Raw genomic sequence first — 24,735 nt, forward strand, 5'->3', positions numbered from 1 at the left:
AAGACTAGGTATCACAGGGGACATCACTCAAAACATTTTTTAATATTTTAAAAATTGGGCCCTACACAGGGACCTAGTATAGGAATTAAAGGGATGACAGTTCTTTGGAACAAAGTCTCATACACTGTCAAAGAATAATTACATTGGATCCATAACTATTATCATCAGTGACTTTTTTTTATTTTTTTTATTTCTAATGTCTGAAAACTGAGAGGTAAGCATTTCACCCATTGAGTTACATACCCTTGACTCTGTGTCATCCTCTTCTTCATCAGGATTGTAAGCTTCTGCACATACTAAAATAAAAATGAAGAGTTTAAGCTGTTTCTCAAAAGGCAACATATAATATAAGCATCTACAGAAATAATAATAGGAAACGCACCACATGCAATACTGAATTGTAACCGATAATTTCTCTTTCTTTTCTTTTCATGAAGCATATTATTGTTGTTAAATATTTATATTACACTAGCATCCAGAGATCCAAACTAGGTGTGGAGCTCCACTGTGCTAGGCACCCTACAATGTCCATTTTATAAAACTTTACAGTTTCAATAATTTAACAAGCCTGATACAACTCTCTATGTAATCTATGGAAAGCCTCCTGCTGATTTTACTAGACTTGGATTAGGTCCAAAGTAAGTGGAAATATGCCCATAAAAAGGAAACATTAAATCTGTTTAACAGCTACAGTACTGTATTTCAAAATAAACAAAATATTCTTAAACAGTATTATGGTAGCTGTCATATTTTAGTGATGACTGAGTCAGGTTTTAGGGTAATCTGTTTACTTAAAAATAACTCAAAGTAAACAGTACTGACATACTGTAAATCTAGCATGGCTGTATGCTCTGTCTCACACTCTGCAACTGGTTTCTGTCTGTTTGTGTGAGAGACTTAAGAGTGTCAAGAGGAAGCATAGTGCAGTACTGCATAGTGTCTTGCAGCATGTATAAACACAATATACTCCCTGAGAAAGTATAGCATATTTCCCATTTCCCCACCCCCACCTCCAATTCTCTACACTAAGATTCTAACAAAAACATTTCTTTAACTTGTTATCTTTTATGTTATCACAGTATCAACAGGTCTCAGTTAGTCTTGTCAGACGTTTTAACAGCCAGGATCTATTGAGGAGAAAACTGAATTTAGGCTTATCTGTCTTAAATCTTTTTAGTCTCTTCACACAACTGGAAGCTGGATCAGTCCATTAAGGTATTTTTGTCCTTTTAGTATATCTGTTCTCCCTTCACTCTTCCTTGATATATGTTCATTCTCACTCTGTCTCATTCTTAGGTCATTAGCAGATTCCCTCAAAAAATGAAAAGGAGTACTTGTGGCACCTTAGAGACTAACAAATTTATTAGAGCATAAGCTTTCGTAAGCTACAGCTCACTTCATCGGATAGCTCACGAAAGCTTATGCTCTAATAAATTTGTTAGTCTCTAAGGTGCCACAAGTACTCCTTTTCTTTTTGCGAATACAGACTAACACGGCTGCTACTCTGAAACCTCAAAAAATGGTTTCCATTTTTTATCATAACTGAATTCTTATGATATTATGTTTCTTTAATCACTGTAGTTTGTTCTGGCTAATGCAGAATCTATGGTATACTAATTGATAAAGGCCTTGTTCTTCTGTTATAATTTTGATCGGTCAATCTTTTTGCCAGGACTAGTTATCTGTCATTCCTTTGGTTAGGTCTTGTATCTTGTAATTGAGTATGTATATGTTTATTTTATAACTGTTCAGCCAGTGGTTTTCAACATTGCAGAAGCATTGCTCTGTAGTTGAATGACACTAAATGTGCAATTTCTTTTCCATCAATTGCTTATTGGAGCTACTACTTCACTCTATAGACTCCACAATCTACTAATTCATTTGCTTGTGGGTATTTCAAGACAAAACCTAGAAAAGGTTCAGAGAAGAGCAACTAAAATGATTAGGGGTTTGGAACGGGTCCCATATGAGGAGAGATTAAAGAGGCTAGGACTTTTCAGCTTGGAAAAGAGGAGACTAAGTGGGGATATGACAGAGGTATATAAAATCATGAGTGGTGTGGAAAAAGTGAATAAGGAAAAGTTATTTACTTGTTCCCATAATATAAGAACTAGGGGCCACCAAATGAAATTAATGGGTAGCAGGTTTAAAATAAATAAAAGGAAGTTCTTCTTCACTCAGCACACAGTCAACCTGTGGAACTCCTTGCCTGAGGAGGTTGTGAAGGCTAGGACTATAACAGGGTTTAAAAGAGAACCTCCATGAATTTATCCAGTTAAGTCCATTAATGGCTATTAGTCAGGATGGGTAAGGAATGGTGTCCCTAGCCTCTGTTTCTCAGAGGGTGGAGATGGATGGAAGGAGAGAGATCACTTGATTATTACCTGTTCGGTTCACTCCCTCTGGGTCATGTGGCATTGGCCACTGTCGGTAGACAGGATACTGGGCTGGATGGACCTTTGGTCTGATCCAGTATAGCCGTTCTTATGCTGAAATTTATAAATTTTATACTCTATTTATTTTTGAACTGTGGTCCATTGCGTTATTATAGTCCTTGAAATGTCATGATGTGCAAACATTGTTTTAACATTCCTGAACACAGTTGATGCTGAGGTATCATAAAATGTCACTACTGAAAAGTTGCTGGAATAGTCCATTATGATCAGGAGTTCATGTTTTCCCAATACAAACAAATCCGACTATGTCCTATGGGATTACAGGTTGTCCGTGCAGTATTAAAGGTTCTCTGAGTTGTGCATTTCTGAACTCCAGACAAGTTACACACTTCCTCACTATTACTCCAATACAACTATTCATCTGTGATCAGAATACACTTCTAGAGCTCTTTTTTGACCAAGTCATACTTAGGTATCTTTCATTCCATTCATGGCAGACAGCTTGTATTACTTGTGATATTTCATCCATCATATTTTTCCTTTCTAGCTCATCCCACATTCCTGTTAGAAAGCACATGAAGCTTTTATCATACTCACATTCACTGCTACTGCTCACTCCAGATCATCATTTATGTAACAGTCACCATCGTTAGCCATTCTATTCTATAAAGCATCCCTAGTTTCATGTGATACAGTATAGTATTTATAATTATCATGCAAGTACTAAAAGGCAACATAATATAGACAGCCACTATTTTCCCCCATTGCTTAGTTTTACAAAGTAGAACTGTTTATTTAAAACTTCTAATTGTGTACCATCTTGTATCTCTTAGCTCATTCACTGAGATGGACATTCGAACACATAGAACCCTGAATAAATCAAGAAGACTAGAATTACAGAAAAATTTCAAAGAAAAATATGAATTACTAAAGTGCATTACATTGCCAATACCACATATACTGGAAATTGCATACAAGTGAAATATATTGCTTTGCCAGGAGGAGGATTTGGCCTTTGTAAATTATGGTTCATCTATTCATTCAAGGTGAAATCCAGAAAGTATTTCACTGATCACTATATACAGTATGTTCTAGCTTATAAAAACAAATGGAAATAAAATTACTTCAGAAATGAATCAATTTCTAAATTAAAATAAATATATAGCTCACTCACACTCAGAACATAGAAAAGGTAATATTATTTATATGGTAGCTATCCATCCCCTTGCTATACTGAAAAATTAAGAGGACTTCAATAACTAAATAATTGAGACTATATGTAATTCATTACACTAAACATATGGAGAGAGAAAAGTCAACATGCTTTCACCATTGGTAAGCACTAAATTTATGTATGCTTTGCATACACAAGAAAATATTATTATAAAGAAATCATGGTGTACCATGCTGATAGTTTTAAATAACTTTTCTACTCGATGCTGTGCGTAGGGAATATACTTCCTTTTATAGTGTACAATTAATCCTTGCAAAATTTATTATCAGTTTCTGACTTCCACTTTGTCAAGATTGAATTTTTTTTAATTTACACACACACACACACCATTCTCTTTACATACTTTTGTCCTTAACCTATTCAGAAATATGTGGTTAGTTGCACCTCACAGTACTACGAACATAATTTATTTAAAAAGAACAGGAGTACTTGTCGCACCTTAGAGACTAACAAATTTATTAGAGCATAAGCTTTCGTGGGCTACAGCCCACTTCATCGGATGCATAGAATGGATCATAAAGTAAGAAGATAGATATATACATACAGATAAGTTGGAAGTTACCATACAAACTGTGAGAGGCTAATTAGGTAAGATAAGCTATTATCAGCAGGAGGAAAAAAAAAATTGTATTGATAATCAAGATGGCCCATTTAGACAGTTGACAAGATGATGTGAGGATACTTAACTTTAGGGAAATAGATTCAGTATGTGTAATGACCCAGCCACTCCCAGTCTCTATTCAAATCCAAGTTAATGGTTATCTAGTTTGCATATTAATTCAAGCTCAGCAGTTTCTCCTTGGAGTCTGTTTTTGAAGCTTTTCTGTTGCAAAATTACCACCCTTAAATCTTTTACTGAGTGGCCAGAGAGGCTGAAGTGTTCTCCTACCAGTTTTTGAATGTTATGATTCCTGATGTCAGATTTGTGTCCATTTATTCTTTTGCGTAGAGACTGTCCGGTTTGGCCAATGGGGCATTGCTAGCACATACATGATGGCATATATCACATTGGTAGATGTGCAGGTGAACGAGCCCCTGATGGCGTGGCTAATGCGATTAGATCCTATGATGGTGTCACTTGAATAAATATGTGGACAGAGTTGGCATCGGGCTTTGTTGCAAGGATAGGTTCCTGGGTTAGTGATTTTGTTGTGTGGTTGCTGGAGAGTATTTGTTTCAGGTTGGGGGGGCGGTCTGTAAGCGAGGACTGGTCTGTCTCCCAAGATCTGTGAGAGTGAGGGATCATTTTTCAGGATAGGTTGTAAATCTTTGATGTGCTGGAGAGGTTTTAGTTGGGGGATGAAGGTGACAGCCAATGATGTTCTGTTATTTTCTTTGTTGGGCCTGTCCTGTAGTAGGTGACTTCTGGATACTCTTCTGGCTCTGTCAATCTGTTTTTTCACTTCAGCAGGTGGGTATTGTAGTTGTAAGAATGCTTGATAGAGATCTTCTAGGTGTTTGTCTCTGTCTGAGGGGTTGAAGCAAATGCAGTTGTATCTTAGAGCTTGGCTGTAGACGATGGATCGTGTGGTGTACCAGAAAAGTACCCAGAAGTCACTCTGAAATCTGTCAATTTATTTACTGATTCTAGACATTTTGATACATGAATTAGTTACAATAAATTAATTGCACAGGAAAGACTCAATCATGTCTTCATTATGGAATAAAAACTGTAACAGTAACCATTAAAGCATATTTCACACTTCCAGAAACTCATTAGTGTAATGGAAGAGCTATCACTTACTAAAGGAATCACTCATTTTCCTGTATCAAGTGATTAACAATAAATAATTCTATAAGATAAAGCTTGAGTAGTGCTATGTAACATGCATTTAAGGCAGCAACATTATCATATAAAAGTTCCAACTGATTATTGGTGTATAACAGCACTAAGTGATCCAAGTCTCCTCACACAAGATAGTGTGTGTGTATACACACCATGGGCAGTGGCCTTGAAATGCAGTTATGGTCAGAAAGAACAGCAAACACAACACCTTTCTATTCAACAGATTTGGCTCCCGAGGTGCTTTTGGCTCAATTTACTGCCAAAAGTTTTTTTTTTTTTTGAAATAGACAACTAGCAGTATACATTTTGCTTTCTCTCAACAGGATAAGCAGATATTCATTCCATAGCAAAATTATAATTTAATTAACACTTGCAGAATTAAACATCAGTCTTATTAATTGCCCCATCACGGTATACTAGGGGCTTGTCTACACTGGCATGCTAAATCAGCACCACTGCGATCAATGTAGCAGCGTCCATTTAGCAGGTCTGGTAAAGACACGATAAGTCTATGGCAGAGCACTTTCCGGTCGACTTCAGTATTCCATCTCTGCAAGACGCAGACGCTAAGTCGACGGGACAGCATCTCCCATCAACATAGCACAGTGTAGATACCGCTTTAAGTCAATGTAAGTTACATCACTCAGGGTGGGGGGGTGATTTTTTCATACGCAGCCCACAATGTCTAATAAATTGAGAATCACTGACTTTTATACTATTATTCCTGGGGGAATTCTACACCACTGCATATATGCAGAATTCATGTGACACACAGAATTTTTTTTCTCCAGCAGACAATTCATTCTGCCAAAAAGGTGCTACAATTATGTTTTTCACCCATCCAGGGCTGCTGTGAGGTCACAACAGAGCAGCCTCTCCCAGGCAGGAGCAGACCAGCTGTGGATAGGGAAGAGAAAGAGGCTGCCTTCCTCACAGTGCCCTGCCTGTTGGGCCAGGTCAGGAGGAATGGGATGGGAAGGGGCATGGACAGTGTGGGGCACATGGGGCTGCTGGGGGGCAGGGTTAGACTGGGATTCAGAAAGACTAGTGGGGGAACAGACTGGGGCAGGGGCTGAATGGGAGCGGGAGTGCAGGGACATATGGGGATGGGAGTAGAGGATGCAGAGCCAGATGGGGAGAAAAGAGGTGGCTGAGTGGGGGGGTACAGGGACACATGGGAATGGGGCAGATGTTTCTGAATGACAGCTAGAGGTCAGCTAGGTTCTGCATGGGGGAGGTTCCCTAACAATCTCTCCCTGCTCAAAAAAAACCCCTGTTCCATACTTCTCCCACCAACCCAACAGTCCTCCAAGTTCACTCCCAGGCTCCTTCCCAGCAATGACTTCCCTCTCCCTCGGCTACTCTATTACCCCTGACTCCCCCAAGTCTTTGCACTGCTTCTGAAGGGTGTGGTAAATAAGTTTCTATATGGTAGTTTAAATGAATTAGTACTCAGAATTCTGTATTAATATGCTAGTAAAGAGTCTATTTGTCAAAAAACATTTTCTGAATCTTTTCCGTTGTCTGTATTGTTACAGACATAATTGCTGACAGGTATTTTGAAATAAATTACCAAAATAATTGAAACTGGTCTTATTATATTGTTGTTTTGACAAATAAAATATCCAGAATTTTAAAATATTGTGCTCAGAATTTTTAATTTTTTGGCGCAGAATTCCCTCAGGAGTAATACTATATACCATAAAATGGTTGCAATAATTGAAAGCCAAAAAGTACTAAAATATTGACAGTTGATTTTTTCTGAACTATCACGTGGGTGTCAAAAGCTTTGGTGACGCAATAAGATTGCCAGTGATGGACATAAGCTGTATATACAACCAGGCCACCTTAAGATTGCACAAGGTGGTGCTTGATTTGCAAGTAGGTCATGTCTCTTTGGGATTTGCCACAATGACGATTTAATGAACAATAAAAAAGAAAAGGAGTACTTATGGCACCTTAGAGACTAACAAATTTATTTGAGCATAAGCTTTCGTGAGCTACAGCTCACTTCATCATAATGCATCCAACGAAGTGAGCTGTAGCTCACGAAAGCTTATGCTCAAATAAATTTGTTAGTCTCTAAAGTGCCACAAGTACTCCTTTTCTTTTTGCGAATACAGACTAACACGGCTGCTACTCTGAAACCTGTCATTAATGAACAATGTAAACGTTCGTTACAAACTATGTAGATAATTTCCACTATATTTAATGACCAAATATATTATAATAAATAGAACAGAAAACTAATCTAACCACTTACTACAAAACTACTACAGCCAAAATTTTCAAACCTAAGTAAGAGTGATCTGATTTTCAGAGGAGCTAAGCACCCACAATTGACTCAAGAGGGAGTTAGTTGTGGATATCTCCATTGCTGACAAGGATGTCAGGAGAGAAGAGAGTGAGAAAATGGTAAATATTGTTACATTAAAGAGGAAGTAGAAATTGACATTCACATTAATAACCAAAGCAACCATGTGTTTTTCTGTTGCACCTATCCTTACTTCCCCTTAATCCCACCAGTGCTTCCTATCATCTCTACTCATGTCATGTCTGAACCTAGACTGTAAACTATCTGGAGTGTAGCGCATTGTTTTTTGTCATTAAACCAGATATACTCTGTGTGTGTGTGTGTGTGTGTGCATAGAACAACAAGATTTAATGAGAGACTGGATATAGGGGACATGATAGAACAGGCATGGCCAAACCATGGCTTGTGAACTGCATGCAATTCTTTTTTGCAGTTAAAGTGCAGTCCACAGAACCCCCCACGCTCCCCCTTTTTCTGCCTACCAGGCTGGGGGTGGGACCTTCAGGTGTCTGACCTTCAGCAGGGTGGTGGGACTAAGGGTTTTAGCCCCATGGAGAAGGGGTGTTGAGGCAGAAGCCCTGTACTGCGGTAGGCGCCACCCTTCAGGGCAGAAGCCCCAGGCCCCAGCAGGCACTGCCCCGTAGGGAAGGTTGTGCGTATCTTGCAATTCTTGAACATTTGAAGATTACTGTATGCTGCTCGTACGGTCAGTAAGTTTGGCCACCCTTGTGACAGAAGATTCTAGCCCACAAAAGCTTATGCCCAAAGAAGATTAAAATATTATACTGAGTTTACAAGCCTGACAGACAGTAAGGACAGTGAAATTAAGAGAGAGAAAAAGAGGTGGAGGACAAGTAATTGAAGATAAAACATTTGTTTTTGGAGAGAACGTGTGAGATCATGGCAAGACAACCAAGAGAAGTCAGAGACAGTAAGATGGAACTAAAGTAAATTTGGGAATTATTTGCATAAAAGGGACAGCTAGAACTAAGAGAGCAGATGAAGTCATCTAGAACATGTAGAGGTAGAAGAAGAGATCAAGAAAGAACTTACAGGGTTCTGACAAGCAGGGGGAGAGAACAGGCAGATGATCCACTAAAGATGCTAAATGAAGGAGCAGTCAGCAAGGTAGGAGAAGAACCTAGAAAGTACAGGAGTCACAGAAGTCAAGAAAAGAAAGACAACAGCTAACAGCAGAACTAAGTCAGCAAACAGGTTAACAATTAGGATAGACAAGTGCCATTTTAACTTATCTAGAAGGATTTTCGAGACAAAAGGGAAACAGCAGTTAGAGAGGCTAGAGGGACAGAAAGAAATTGAGGTGTTTTTTTTTGTTTTTTTAAAAATCCGACACAAGCACATGCTTGAAAGCTGAGGGAAGTAGTCAGAGGACAGAAAGCAGCTAAAGGTAAGGCTGAAGGTAGCAGCCAAGGATGACAGGAGATGAAAAGTGATGAGTTCAAGGGAACAGAGATCAGATGCAGATGATAAAAGGAAGCCTCATAGTCAGAGACCAATGTGAAGAATGAGCAAGGTGGAAAATGGGAAGGAAGGAGATGAGAGAACTTGCCAACTATTGTCAAATTTTGTTTTTGTGGCAAGAGAGGGTTAAGGCGGCAGGGGCTGTGTAAGAAGTTTGAGAGATAACTGAAGGTGGTCTTAGCAAAGAAGGCTGCAATGAATTTGAAGCTGCTCTGTAATATTTACGAATAATGTATGTTGGCCTGGTTATTGGGATGATGTTTTCTGCATGAGTATTTTGTTTTAAGCATTTCTCATCAAAAGTCTATCAGAAAGGAAGGAGAAGATAGCTCAAGATGGCCACCTATCAGTTGCCACTTCAGAGTTGTTTGGGACAACCCCAGAACTATTGGCTATAACAACTCCGGCTCAGTCTCCTACCAGACAGCTTAAATGTTTTGACCAGTTAAAGACAAAAGCCCACCAACACTTGAATAAGCCTAATTTAAAACAAAGAAGATGGATTTACAAGCACACTCTCATGGAGTTACGGGGAGAAGCAGACTGAAAAAGACAGTCAGACACAGGTATCCATGGGGAGTGTCTCAAGAAGATAGGCCTCCCTAGGTTGTCATTATGGGAAGGGAGAACGTTATGTAGGACAGATATGTTCAGGCAGTTTGTTGTTTTAAAATAATTTGTTCTTTAATGCTTTGTTCAAACTACTTAATAAAATACTCTGATTTAAGAAGGCTGTTGATCATTATATCACTGGTTACAGGTTCCTGAAAGGAAGAAATGCAGGTGCTTCAAAATCCAATTCAGACACTCGGGGACACAAGCAGTTGGTATTGTGGCAAAGTCAGGCTGGATGGCTGCAAGGGGGTCCTGGAAGGCCAATATATTAGTCCTAGAATGTTAAAGGCCCTTTTTCCTACAAGCTGAGAAGGGGTTACCTCGGGTCAATTACGGATAGCTGAATTCAATTAAGGGCTGCCTGAGGCCTTTAAAAAACCTCTGGGGGGGGCGGGGAGGGAGGAAGAGAGAGAGATATGAGCTGCTGCCAGGCTAGTGGCAACAGGGAAATGAACTGCTTCAGGGTGAGAGACTATGTTCCTTCCCATAGGGGAGACAGTCAAAACTGAGTGCCTGCTAGGGGAAGGACTGACACCCCAGGGCAATCAACCGGATGACACCTTGTCCCAGCGAGGGGGGCAGCGAAAGGTACCCTGCCCCCTGGGGTTTTGTTTGAGACTGTTTCCTTTTTTTTGTTTGGTGTGGGATCACCCTCAGGCCTACCCTGAAAATACAACCAAGGGAGCACAGAAGGGGGAAGGCAAACCCTTCCTGAGTGGGGCTGATTACCCCAGATCCACCATCGCCTGAGAGGGAAGCACTAAGGCTGGTGAGAGAAAACAGGTGCCTTGCCACAGTATATACAAGGTACAGCAGCCAGGTCCCAGTCTAAGAGGGGAAGTCTTGTGTGATTCCACCCTATGACAGGTAAGGAGCTAACACCTATGGGCCTGCACTCACAAAAAACAGAAAGGAGGCAGGAACAGTTAGTCATGTAACCATGACAAATCCCTTAACAATAAAAGGAATAATATGTGCGCACTTCTTCGGAATAGAATGGAACCTTTTATTTGGGGAGGAAGAAGGATGAAAAAAGTACATTTATAAGCAATCTTGCAATGCATGGTTGTTTATATTATAAGTGGCTCAGCAAGACCTATAGTTAAATTTGTCTAATATTTTTCATTATAATATTAATTTGCTTTAATTTACTTAAAACTTGATTAAATTGTGGGCATTCTTTCAGACAGTAATTTTTGTGTGTTTTGTACCTTAAATTGTTTACAATTAGCTTTCCACTGGTATTTTTGGCCCTTCTATGTCTCATACTGCTCCACAATCATTTCTCTTCCCAATTGAGCAACAACATTGATAGATTCCAGACAGTGTAATCCATGTTTTCCTCACATGGGAGGATGGGAACCATTATTCAGAGCAGGAGTTCTGAACCTGTTTTATATCACAATTATATCACCATTCCTATATAGCTAGGACTAAGAAACACGCAAAAGGAGAGGGTCCCACCATCCCTAAAAGAGGGTCACAATACTGAAGTTCAGTAATTCTGAAATACAGCAGCAAGGATAGAGGAGTATAAGTGAGTGGTAGACACCACTGATTTGGTTCACAGTGTATGCTCTCTACACACATGCACCTCATACATCATTTGAAAGCTTCTTGTGTCTATTTTAACAATGAAGTATGATGTGGAGCTATCAAATGGTTCCATTATCACAGAAAAAGTGATAAACAATGACACCATCAACACATGAAGATGACCACTTGGAAATATTTGCATTTGTTTCTATTAGCTCAATGACTATGTATTATTTCAAGACATAAAAGTGGATATCTTTGTGGATTTCTCAAACCATCATATCAACAACTTAAAGGGTTAAAAAAAATCTAATAAGAAATTTGTACAAGTATCACTGAAATGTAGTAGTGCTCATGACATCTCTAGTCAATGCCATTATCATCATTTTGTTCATCATTATCCCTGTCACGAGTACACGGGTTACCAGAGTCTTCATTGCCTTAGCAAACACAGAGTTCTATGCAGGGAAGATTATTCTGACTATAGACACAGTTGACTGTGCAGTGACCCCTACTGTTACATGCACAAATAAGGTCTTGCAGAAATTCAGGTGCCATTGGGCCCTTGAAGAATACAGGAATTAGTTCACTGTTCTCGTTTTTCATCCATATTGCAATGGTGATCGAATATCTGGTTTACCTGTGTGTGAAGATATCCAAATCTTTGTTTGCCAAGATGCTCTTCTGACACGCTCTTCAAACTGTCTTCACATGGTGGGAGTTCAGCCTGTGTGTCCTTTTTAATGGCTAAATTGAGGCGCAACAATTCAGGTCTCTGTGGGTCTCCTCTTCTTTTTTGCCTTGGTCATACAGCATTGCTACCAACTTTCTTGCTGCAGAAATTGTGGCTTGTCCTTCATGCTCTCCCAATTTGGCAAGATTTCTGAAGCGGTTATCTAATGTGTTCCATTTTGGGGAAATACTGAACAGCAAGGACCAAAACATCTATATCAGGTGTCCTAATTATTATGGTTCCTTTGACACCAAAAGCCATACTGGCACATAAAGCACACAGAAGCTTCCTTGTGTCTGCTTCCTCCTGAGTACTGTAGAAGTCTTGGGCTTCTTCAACACCTTTACTGTTTATGGACCTCACCACCGGAAAAGCCTCCAGCAAGGAGTGTGTGTGTTGGGTGTATTCTTACACTCTCAGGTGCATCCATATATTCACAGAAGAATTTTACAAGTGACTTGTTAGATGCCATGTTCAGAAACTTTTTTGCATTGAAGCAACAGGGCAATCACCAATCACCTGGTATTTCTTGCATCCAATCTTAAATCCTTTCCAGCCCTGTCTTGTTACAAGTTTTCCCAGAGCTACTCTTGTTATATCTATCAAAGATTTTGATAATAGGATTAGCTTTGTCAAATCCTCTTAGGACCTGCCTCAGTATTCATCAGCCAATTCATCAAAGGTATGGAATTTGTCTTAGCCATCATTTATATGATAGTCATGGTATCTCTGATGTACACTGTGGTTTCTTTGTTGCATGCTCTTAGTTCATGGATTCTTTCAGATTGAGATTCCAGCTGATGACCTTGTTCAAATTTGTCTGTTCTTCTGATTGGTCCTATTGGGTGACTAAGAACTGTTGCCATTGAAAGATCATTTCATCTTGCTAAGGACAGGGCTCTGCAAAAAACAAATTCTGGACTGATAGCTGCTATGATTTGTCCCTCCCTTGCCAAACTTAAATTTGGTCTTACTGGTCACGTCAGCAAACGTTTTGATGTTAGATTTCTTGACTGGACTGAAGAAACTGTGTCCCATCAGAATCAAGTGCTCGTCTCATAAATCTCCCCATTTGTTCACCAACATCTGCTATTTTCAGAAGAGACTCTTGTGCAACTTATGTTACATGCAGTCTAGTAGATATGTTAATAAGCACCTCTGCATGGGTTCAGAGTCAGATGGGTTTGTCATATTGTTGATGATCTGGCTAGTAAGAGCTGTCACATACTCTTCATCCCTCTTCAGTGCAAAGGCAAGCATTTGTTTGTGGAGTTTGTCTTCACTACTTCTTGTTAACCCACTTCTTCTCTCATAGGTTTTGTATATTTGAAATAAGAATCTGTGTACTGTCATCCCTAACACTAATACTGACCTGTGCATAAGTGTCACTGAAGTGAATTCTACTGTTATTGGTGCACAGCCTTCAGTGTGAGCCTGATGTGATCAGCAAATTTCAGTTGAAAATGTAGAAAAACTATTATCACTTGAAATGCTTTGACAATTAGGAATATGCAATGTGAAAACATTTCATGATAGTATTTTGCAAAACATTGATATTAGCATGTGGCGAAAATGGCAAAGCAACTTCATTATTTCTGAAAAAAAGACTTGCCCATGTAAAACCAACAAAAATCTTTTAATATATTATCATTTGGTAGCTTTAACCATCTGGTACCTTTCACATTAAGGTGTAGAAATTAACTTAAAAAGTAAAAACTATAATCATAATCATGTTGCAGTGTATCTGGAACTGTGCAAAAAATGACTCTCTCATTTGGAGTACCATTGTTTCACCTTGCTTATAGGCTTATGGCACCTCTTGACAGCTCCACCTCATATCTCATCTAAACACACATGAAATAAGTGATATATTATGTGAATATGTGCAGGGTACATTTAACTCCAAAAATATTGCCCATTTTTGAGAATTGCTGCACACCTAGTATAAGTATAGGGGGAAAAAATGGAATAATGTGGCTCCCTAGGATAGCAGAGAGAGATAGAGATCAACCCTCACTAAAATAGGGGCATGGAAAGGGAATAAGAATTTTTCTCCATTTACACATTTGTTGACAGTATCACTAGAATTTTAGAATATTGAATTTTTGGGCACCTACATTGAACAGACACATTGGAACACTTCCAAACAATAGACCACAAATTCTGTAAATAGCTCCCAACTAAAGAGGCAATTAAGACACATAGCCAAAATTCATTCTGAGAAAAACATTTCCACCAGACATTTAGACAGGTTGATATTCAACATCTGTTTCCTCCACATTTCCAGAAAACCCAGTTAAGACTTTTTTCTGACAGATTTTCTTTATTTTTAACTGAAGGAATTTGAGAACAACTGTGTTTTTTCTTAGTTAACTAATACATGTTATTTTACTCATCCATAATCACAATATAAATTAACGTTATGAGATAATGTTGGTAACACATATGAAGGTAAAATAATGTAAGTAACTCTTATTATAAACTAATTGGAATTTTGATAAACCAGTTGGCTAATCTACCACATCAGGCATTAATCCGAACTACCCAATACAGGCAAACATATGACATGCTCACCCATTTCTGGAATGGCCTTTTAAGCCACCAACAAGCCAAGAGCTGGACCAGAAACAAATTGCAATCCTTCCAAGAGTATGGTCTATTCGCTAAATAGTCATGGAGACATTTACAATATTCAGAGCATCCACATGCCAATTTGATACCTGTTCTTCTCAAAGAGAGCAAGAAAAGAGAGAGATCTTAGGATCCCTATAACAGAAATTATCCACTTTTGTTTTGAGCGCCACTCACCCTAAAATATGCAAGAAATAATTACTCAGTACTCAAGACCTCACAAGTCACTGCCCAGTGTCTAACCACCCTTTTTAAAGCAAGCTAATCAAGAAACGAGAAAAAAGAAGTCTCAAACACCACCTGTTAAGTTACCAGTACCCCAAATAAATTCCTCTCAGTAAGTCTTCAGGCCAGGGCACAGTACAGATAGAATACTTGTTGCGCTGATGAATTACCTCCTTCTATCCATAAACAAAGGAAGTACAGCCATACTCAACCTGCTAGACCTCTCCACTGCATTTGATACAGTTAATCACTAAGTACTCTTGTCCTGCCTCAAGAGCCTACAGGAGAAATGTCCTTAACTGGTATTAGCTATTCCTCTCAGAACAGAGCTTGAGGGATACTAGGGGAAATTGTTCCTCCACCTCCAAATCTTGCAGAGTCCCACAATGCTCAATTCCCCTCTCCCATATTTTCCAGTCTCTACATGAAGTTGTAAGGAGGAGGCTGGTGAGATAACACCAGGTGAAGTGCCAGCAATATGCAAGTGACAGACAGTTCTAAGGCTCTTTTTCACCAGTCATCAACTGCACCATCTCTCAGCTCTCTGTGTCTACTCAAAATCACCATGTGATTGAAGAGAAGCTGGCTAAGGATTAACTGAGGAAAGCCTGAAACAATGTCAGTAGGAAAAGGAGAACACTTTAAAGAGCATCTTCTACTACTGAGGGCATATAGCCTCAAGTTGTCAAGACAGTCTGCAGCCTTGTGATCCTTTTGGACTTCCCAGTGCTACTGGGTGCCTAGCAGATGAGGTGAAAATAGTACCCACTTCCATCTGAAACTGACCAAAGAGAGTGCACCGTCTCCTGTTGAGCAAAGACCTGGTAGTTGTGATCCATGCACAAGCATCTCTAGGCTTAATTATTGCAGCTCCCAACTAGTAATGAAACCATACACCCTGGAAAAGATCTAACAGGTACAAAACATAGAAATATTTCTGTTTAGCAACACAAGTCACCACAAATACATCACTTCAGTGCTCCACTCTCTGCACCAGATCCTCATTGAATACAAAGTCCAATTCATGGTCTCTATCTCAAATTCAAAGCCTACAGGGGATTGCCCATTGCTACTTGAGGGACTGCCTCTCCCTCCCATAAACATGACCTTCCAGGATGGCTACATTTCACCAGAACAATGAAAATATCCGCCAACAGGGGGAGGCAAATGAACGTGAGAGGCAGAACTTTCACAGGAGCTGGACCTGGGCCATGGAACTCACTCAACCAAAAGATATGAATAAACAGACTCACCACTTTCAGAACACAAAACTCACTTATTCACCTCAGCTATCCCTCAGTGAATTCTTTACATACATATGCTCACACACACATGCATTTATTTAAAAATAAAACTACATATAAATGAATCCAATCATTTCTTCTACTGACTGGAAAGGAAGAAAGAGATATAGTTATTTCTATTTTTGAATACTGTACTTGGGAGGCATTGTAATAACTGCTCCTACAATTTTACTCCAATTGTAAGAAGTATATGAAAATTTGTAAAAATGTTACAATAACCTAAAATAACAAACGTTGATATAAAGTAGGCCAAGTTGCTTTCAGTAGTGAATTTATAAATAAGTGCCAAGAGCCAGCCAGCCAGACTAAATAACTCCAAACAAAAAAGGCCACATTGCTATGATTCCAGGACTATACTGAAATCTTGCTTGGCAAAAACACAAGATGCAGAACCAGAAATTAATGAACCAAACTGGTGTGTTTGATACTAGGTCTAATTGGTAGACAAAATAATGAGGGGATGGGCTATTCCACCCATCATCCCCTTTGTGGGTCATTAAAGAGAGCTTTTTGTGGGGAGGGAATACAGAGGCTACGGGAGCAAGCTTCAACATCATTGTTGCCACCCCCACTGTTTCCTTGACCACCTTCATCCTGATCCTGAGAGATGTCCTGACCAGACTGAGCCAGAGAAAGGTAGCCAGATTACATCACCACTGTTATCCGCTCTGGTTGAAACTCAACCACCATCTGAGATAAAACAAGATCACACTGTAATAGCCAGCAGTAACAACTCCAGCTCATCTCAAGTAGTTTCTTCTCTTTTACCAAAAAGGGCAGTTATTACAGTCTTTGATACCATCTTAGGGCTTGTCTACACTTACCGGAGGATTGACGCTGTGGTGATCGATGCATCAGCGGTTGATTTAGTGGGTCTAGTGAAGACCCGCTAAATTGACTGCTGATCGCTCTCCTGTTGACTCCTGAACTCCACCTGATCGAGAACAGTAAGGGGAGTCGACCGGACAGCGTCTCCCATCGACGTCGCATAGTGTGGACCCCGCGGTAAATAGATCAAAGCTATAATGATTTGAGTTACGCTATTCACGTAACTCAAATTGTGTAGCTTAGATCGACTTTTCCCTTTAGTGTAGAGAAGGCCTAAGAGACTATCAAACAACGTGGGTTTTTTTTCCTTCTAAAACCTCTCTCCAGCTAAAGGAAAGGGAACATGAAATATTAAAATGTATAGCTTTTTTTAAATTTAAATCGAATTTAGTGATTTTGTATTAAACTAATTGGCTACAAATGAAAGCCTTACTTAATACTTTACACTTCAAATGCTTTAACTTTTTCTTTTTCTGTTTCTTTAATAAAAGGTTAAAAGGATTTTAATGGTGTTTGCTATGGTATTAAGCAGGCTGAGGTCTCTGTATTCCAAACTCCGAACCTGGATTAACATTGTTTAAAGTTGGACAGTGGCTGGGTTATGTTAAAACCTTTGGTCCATATCTTCCATTTAAATTAATACAACAGAGAAACATTATGGTAAAGGGGTCCCAATAAAGACAGAGATCAGGTAAATGACATTCATGTGATATCACATATACAACAGAAAAAAACCCTAAGGTCCTTTTTAATATTTAAATATACACAGACAGATAGCTTAAAGTAGATACAAGCACCACTATTTCCTAGAGATTAATGACTGACTGAAACCATGCCTGATTGAAACCAGCAGGTCATTCTCCAAGAAAATTGGCCTAGAACTCTAACAATAGAACATCCTTCTTTGTAAGCTAAAGAGTTTAGCCCTTTTGCCCTGAGGGAAGAATACCCTCGTGTTCTTCAGCAACAACTAAAGAAACACAACTAAGCCTTGATGGAGTCACGTCCAGCCTTCTCAACGAGAGTTAGAGGTTCTCAAGGACAGAAACAAAGAGGAAGTAAGATGAATATTCAAGGCTCCAAGAGCTACTTCAAGGAACCCTAAGGAAAATGTCTCCCTCCATGTATATCTTGCAATTCAATTATTAGTGCTGAAGTACAGCTTGCTTTTAATTTGCCTTCAGTTCCAAATACAATTCTGGAAATTTCAGGATTAACAATTACATAATCATTCAATGTAAAAGTTACCAATACTGCAACATAGTGCTGTACAGTAATAAAAATGTTCCAGCTGAATGAGCCAGATTGTACTCAATGATGGATGTACTTGGTGCTAGATTTACATCTAAAAATTGTGCTAATCCTAAAGAATGTGAAAAAATAAAACACTGCTGGTGTTAAACACAACAACAGGATTGGAATATTGTGAACAGAAATTAATCTGAATATAAATGCTGTATATAGTACAACTACTTGCAAAAAAATTTTTCACTCTCTCAGAAGTGTACTCTTTTTCAGGCAACTTGCCAAACTGTGAAAGGAAACTCTATTTCAATAATAATAAAACTGCCTAAAATAAAAAGATCACTAAACGTGAGAATAAAAAGATCCCTTCATATTTTCTGCACTTTCTTTCAGGAAAAGTCCAGGATAAAAGATTCACTATTATACCTTTGCCATGCAAAAGGATTAATGTCTTAACAGTAATTCTGTATGTTACATAAGAGAAATGTAATTCAGCAAAACTGCCAAAAGAAGTTTTGCAAACTTCCAGATCATATAGCCAATTCCATCCAACAGTTTCAGCCAATTATGTGTTCACCAATAAACCACATATATTACTGAAGCAAAGCCAACCATTTTTATACATCTATTGAACACATTTAAAGGTATCCAAGCACAATGCAAGAAAAAGAATAAAGCAGCTTTTTATAATGCAGAGAGGCTACGAAAGGAGATAAACTTACTTGAAAGTTTTATAGCTCTTATTTATTCTAGGTACCTGAAGCTCCTCCAGGAAATTGTATTGTTTTCAAACCAAAAGTGAAAGTACAATCTGGAAGCATTTAAATGGGAAAAAAACTATGACTGTCCTCTCTCTGTTTTTCTCTTCCCTTTCATATTACCTCCTTCTTCTTCCTTTTAATGTCCACTTTCCCTGGCTTAGGTCAAATGATTCAGGCCTCCTATTTCTTCTGTCCACCAGAGGGCTATGTTTTAAAGAAGCAGAGGCTCAGGTCCATGTGTAAATATGTATTTCCAATTGTCCACACAAATCAGGTAAAATGTTCAGGAGAATGAATAGTTAGATATAACAAATGTTATCTACCGCAGAAGATGAAAGATTCACTCAATCCTGCCTAAACCCTGTGGTTGAGATTAAGAAAGGTTTGCTCATCTTGTGCAATAACTGTAGTTCTTCGATATGTGTGTCACTATGGATGCTCCACTCTAGGTATGTTCTTGTCCCTGCGCCTCAGATTGGAGATTTTTAGGTCCTGCATTTGTCCAGCACATGCGCTCTCCCTGTCTCGCACTCTGCCTTGGTGCTATATAGCACTATGCAGGTGAACTGTCCTCAGTTTCTTCTCTACCACAGAGCTCATTAATAAGAACTCCAAAGCAGATGAGAGCAGGGCAGGTAGAAGAGCACCCATAGGGGGACACATCTTGAAGAACCACAGTTACTGCACAAGGTGAGTAACCTTTTCTTCTTCTTCGAGTGGTGTCCCTATGGGTGCTCCACTCTAGTTAACTCTACAGCAGTATCCCCTAATGGAGGGGTGGGGTTTTGGAATCAAATTCAATATTGAAGATAATACAGTGCAGCTAAATATGGCATCAGCTGCTGAGTTGTGAGTATAGTTAGATGTTTGGCACTGTGTGTGTGTTCTCCCTGTGTGCTGTCCCAGCTCTGTGCAGACACCTGGAACAGCTGACCTCAAATGAACCACCCAATGACAAGATCCGTTAAGGTACGAAGGCACCCGCACGGGTTTATTGACGACGCACAGTCTTAACTCCCCGGATTAATGTCTACAGTTACACTAACACATGTATGCCTGTGACAATGGATGCAGCTCAGTGAGTTCTAGGACTTTCCGTTACCCCCCTGGGGCTAACCAAAGACATTCCCTCTGAGATACCTCTTTATACACCGATACAAACCAATTACATATTGCCCCTCTGACATAGTTAGTTACTGCCCCCTGACGTAGGTTGTTACCACCCATTACATGTACATATTGTACATGTTGGTTCAATCACAACATCTCTATCCATCATACTGTCATCCTGACCTTATCTTTAAGAGAGGCCAATGTGTTCCTGTCATATTTGGGGAGGTGTTTGTACCAGACTTGGCATTGGGGTGTTCTGGTACCATCCTCCTGGAATGTGTTTGCGTGAGTGTCCTGTGCCTAGACTTTCTTAAGAATGTGTGTGTTTTTGCGATACCAGCCCTGTTCTTGCCAGGCTCTGTGAGCGTGTATACAGGCAGAGCCTGACTCCTGCTTAGAGCCTGTCTCTTACTGACATTGCTTTATATTAGCAAACTTTTGACCACTACTTTAGCTAAGGCCTCAGGCCAGGCCTCTAATACAAGAGCTTATGTCTCAGGCTCTCTTCCTGCTACAGCGAGTGACTGCATAACGGTCAGCAAATGTATGAGCAGATGTTCAAGTTGCTGCTCTGCATTTTCTGTGATCTTGAAGGTTATTAGAGTGGAGAGGGATCTCATGGAGTGAGTTCATACTCTAGAACGAGGTCGAAGCTCATAAGCACGATAGCAATAGGTCAGTCTGATATCCATCTCTGCTTAGAGACTGGGTATCCCTTAAATATGTCTGCAATGGAAAGAAATAGTCTGGGAGATTTTCTGAAAGGTTTAGTCCCATCCAGATAGAAGGCTAATACTCTCCTGACATCAAATGTGTGCACTGTTGCCTCCCTTTTTTCCCGGTGTGGTTTGGGTACAAAGGCTGGGAGGTATATAAGCTGATTCATGAGGAAGTGTGAAGGTATTTTTGGTAGGAATTTGGGTTGTGGTCATAATGTAATCTTGTCTTTGAAAAAGATTGTAAAGGGGGGTATGCCATTAGAGCACCTCTCACTCTCACAGCAGACGTGATGGGAACTAGGAATGCGGTTTTATAGAGAGGTACAGAAGAGAACAAGTGGCCATAAATTCAAAGGGAGACCTTATAAGGCACTTGAGAACAAGGTCCCATACTAACGTAGGACACCTGATTTGTGGAAAGAGGTTACCCCTATCCTTGAAAAACCTCTTTCTTGTTGGATGAGCGAACACAGAATAACCGTCTATCTTACGAAGGAAGGCAGCGATGGCTGTGAGATGCACCTTTACGGTTTTTAGAGATAATCCTGACTTTTTTAGCTCTAGGATGTAATCTAGCACTAGTGGTAGTGGAGATGATGTAGAGGTAACATGTTTTTAGTCACACCAGAGTTGGAATCTCTTCCACTTCTGAATGTACGTGTGAGAAGTAGTTTCAGTGAGGAGTAACAGCACCTTGTTTACATCCTCAGAGCAGTTAATTTCTAAGATTTGGATCAAGGAGCCATGCCTTGAGGCAGAGAACCTGCAGATTGAGGTGGTGGATCTGTCCAGTTTCCTGAGAGAGGAGGTGAGGTATGGGCAGTAGAGTGATTGGCATGCATGTCTGTCTTGCCATAGTGGAACTATAAGAATAACACTGGCTTTTTCTTTTCTTATCTTGAGCTGGACCTTGGATATTAGAGGAATTGGTGGAAATGCATACAAGAGAATTCTGTTCCATTGGACGAGAAAGACATCTCCAAGAAAGTGGTGACCCAGACCAGCCCTGGAGCAGAACTGGTATCATTTCTTGTTTCTAGCTGTGGCACAAAGTCTATATTTGGGACTCCCCAGTGTATAAATAGGTTGTAAAGGATGGAGGGGTCTATTTCCCATTTGTGATCATGAGAAAAATTTCTGCTGAGAGTATCCACTGTAGTGTTCTGTATGCCTGGGAGGTAGGCTGCTGAGATGTTGATGTGGTGATGAATACACCAGTTCAAGAGTTTCACTGCCGCAGAACAAAGGGAAAGCGATCCTGCTCCTCCCTGGCAATTTATGTAAAACATATAAGAGATATTGTCTGTCATAATCTTTATATGCTTGCCTCTGATCAGTGGTAGGAAAGGTAAGCAGGCATTCCTGCCTTCTCTGAGCTCTAGTAAGTTGATATGCAGTGTGGATTCAAAAGGGGACCATTTGCCTTGAATGATGTGGGTCTCCAGGTGAGCTCCCCATCCCAATATGTGTGCATCTATCATCAGTATTAATGATGGGAGTGGTTGAGTGAAGGGAACCCCGGTGCAGATATTGTGAGGATCTTTCCGGCAGCCGAGCGAGTTTTTGACTGTCAAGGGCATCAAAAGAAGTTTATTTAAACTGTGTTTGCTTGGAACATATACCATTCTGAATCACTGTTGAAGGCAATGCATGTGGAGTCTCACATGACTTATTACAAAGGTACTTGCCCCAGTGTGCCCCAATGGTTGAAGACCTTTTCTGGCCAAAGTCTGAGGGCTGGCCTGAACTGTCGAGATTAAGTTGGTTAAGATGTTGAAGCTGTGCGATGGAAGGAAAAGTTTTGGCTTCTACACTGCATCTAGGTAAGCCACTATGAATTTCAGATGTTGTGCTGGGATTAAAGTGGACTTTCGGACAGTTAGTTGTAGTCCTAGCTGTAGGAATAAATCCATAGTCTTTCGTGTGGGTCTCAGAGCATCATTGAAAGAAAGCGCTTTGAGCAGGCAATCATCTAGATATGGGAGTATCATAATTCCTAGTTTGCAAAGATGTGCTGCTGCCGCAGCAAGGACTTTCAAGAACATGCTGGGTGCAAATGATGGACCAAATGAGAGCACTTTGTATTGAAAATATTCTTGACCCAGAGTGAATCTTAGAAACCTCCTTTGCAATGGGTGGATTGTGATATGAAAGTAAGCATCTTGTAGGTCAAGGGAAGAGAACCAGTCTTCCTGGTTCAGAGATGGGATTATTGCTTCTCATCTTGAACTGTATCTTTCTGAATCTATTGAGTGACCTTAGATCCAGAATGGATCTCCAACCACCATTTTTTTTCAGTATCAGGAAGTATTTGGAATAAAAGCCCCTCTCCTCTGTGTTGAGTGAGAATTGATTCTGTAGCACCTCAGTTCAGAAGATTTTTTTTTTCCCTGATGTAAAAGGTGCTTGCGAGAAAGATCCCGAAGGAGGCTAGGGAGGGAGTGTAAGTAGGAGGGAGGGAGGTAGGTAAAGGGGATCAAATATCCCATGGAAATGATCTCCAGTATCCACTTGGTGGTTATACGCTCCCAGTTTTGACGAAAAATTGTAAGATGGTCACTGAAGGAGTGGAGATGTTTGGGTTGTTGCAGCAAATAAAGGTGAGGATGGTAACTCGGGGCCTTGACCAATACATCAAAATTGGTGTTTAGATGTAGATGGCTGTGATTTTGAAGATTGTGGGGCAGCTGGTCTTCGCTTCTGTAGTCATCATCCTTTCCGTTCGGATTCATAATGGCTCTGGGGAGGAGGGAACAGAGCAGGCCGGGATCTCTGTGCCATCTGTGACTTATTATATCTTCTTTTTTGTGTGGATGTGTAAATTCCCAGGGAATGAAATGTGGCCCTAGAATCTTTTAATGTGTGGAGAGATCTCAGTTTTTTTAAAACCAACTTGGATCCTTCAAATGGAAGGTCTTCCACAATGGATCGTACATCCTTTTGAAAGCCAAAAAGGTGAAGCCATGAGGTTCTTTGCATGACCATTGCTGTTGAGATGGAGTGAGCAGCTGTTATCAGCAGCATCCAGAGAGGCCCGCAACAATGTTCTCACAAGGAGCTGACCCTCAGGAATGACTGGTTGAAACTATTCTTTGATCAGTTAAGAGATGTTTGATGAAGGCATTTAACTTATAGTAGTTGATATGATTGTATTTTGCCATAACGGCTTGATAATTAATGATCCTAAATTGTAGGATCACTGACGAATATGATTTTCATCCAAATAAATCCAGCCGTTTCCAGTCTTGTCATAGGGTATCGATTTAGTGTGGTGCTGTTTGTCATGTTCATTTACAGTGTCAACATCAAGGGAATTTGAAGAATGTTGAGAAAATAAAAAAATTCATGTCTTTAGAGGGAACGTATTTTTTGTCTACTCTCTTGTATGTGAGAAGTATTGTGGCTGGTGGCTGCCATATGGGTTTTGCTGGGTCAAACAAGGCCTCGTTGATGGGGAGCGCAGTATGAGCTGATGTTGAGGTATGTAGGATGTCCAGCAGTTTGTGTTGTGACTCCTTCACTTCTTCAAGCAGAATTTTTAGCTAGTTTGCTACTCTCTTAATGAGATCTTGAAACTGTTGAAGTCATCTGCCAGGGTTGGAGCGGGAGGCATAAAGGGTTCATCAGGAGAAGACGAAGAGATGTTGGTCATAGGAGTAACCTCCTTGTCTAGTCTCATTTCCTGTTTTTCAAATGGATGGGGGTTTGGATAGAAAAGATGAAGAAGACTGTCTTCCTCTGTCCTTTTGGGTGATACTAGAGGTCCTCAAGAATTGCTGTCTATAGGCCACCCATGGGTCCAGTAGGGTCACT

At 39.9% G+C, this 24,735-nt stretch overlaps 2 protein-coding genes across 14 annotated transcripts in view; one reads left to right on the top strand and one right to left on the bottom strand.

Annotated features, from left to right (window-relative positions):
- LOC122456606 (vegetative cell wall protein gp1-like) overlaps positions 1–10,096 on the top strand; it is a 64,090-nt gene extending 53,994 nt beyond the window's left edge. The window contains exons 3-5 of one of the 9 annotated variants that reach the window (XR_006275584.1): positions 1,080–1,215; positions 6,208–6,372; positions 9,524–10,095. The gene's annotated coding sequence lies outside the window, so the exon portion shown is untranslated. Of the gene's footprint in view, positions 1–1,079; positions 1,216–6,207; positions 6,373–9,523 lie in introns of all 9 variants that reach the window. The other 8 variants (XR_006275582.1, XR_006275588.1, XR_006275586.1 and 5 more) reach the window with 8 other exon arrangements.
- PRKAR2B (protein kinase cAMP-dependent type II regulatory subunit beta) overlaps positions 1–24,735 on the bottom strand; it is a 151,086-nt gene that overhangs the window by 41,815 nt on the left and 84,536 nt on the right. For all 5 annotated transcript variants that reach the window (XM_038390578.2, XM_038390568.2, XM_043496905.1 and 2 more), the window contains exon 3: positions 244–296. In XM_038390578.2, the coding sequence (XP_038246506.1) occupies positions 244–296 (53 nt within the window). The remainder of the gene's footprint in view (positions 1–243; positions 297–24,735) is intronic.

The sequence above is a fragment of the Dermochelys coriacea genome, chromosome 1 (genome assembly GCF_009764565.3).
Source record: "Dermochelys coriacea isolate rDerCor1 chromosome 1, rDerCor1.pri.v4, whole genome shotgun sequence".
In the NCBI taxonomy this organism is placed as follows: Eukaryota; Metazoa; Chordata; order Testudines; family Dermochelyidae; genus Dermochelys; species Dermochelys coriacea.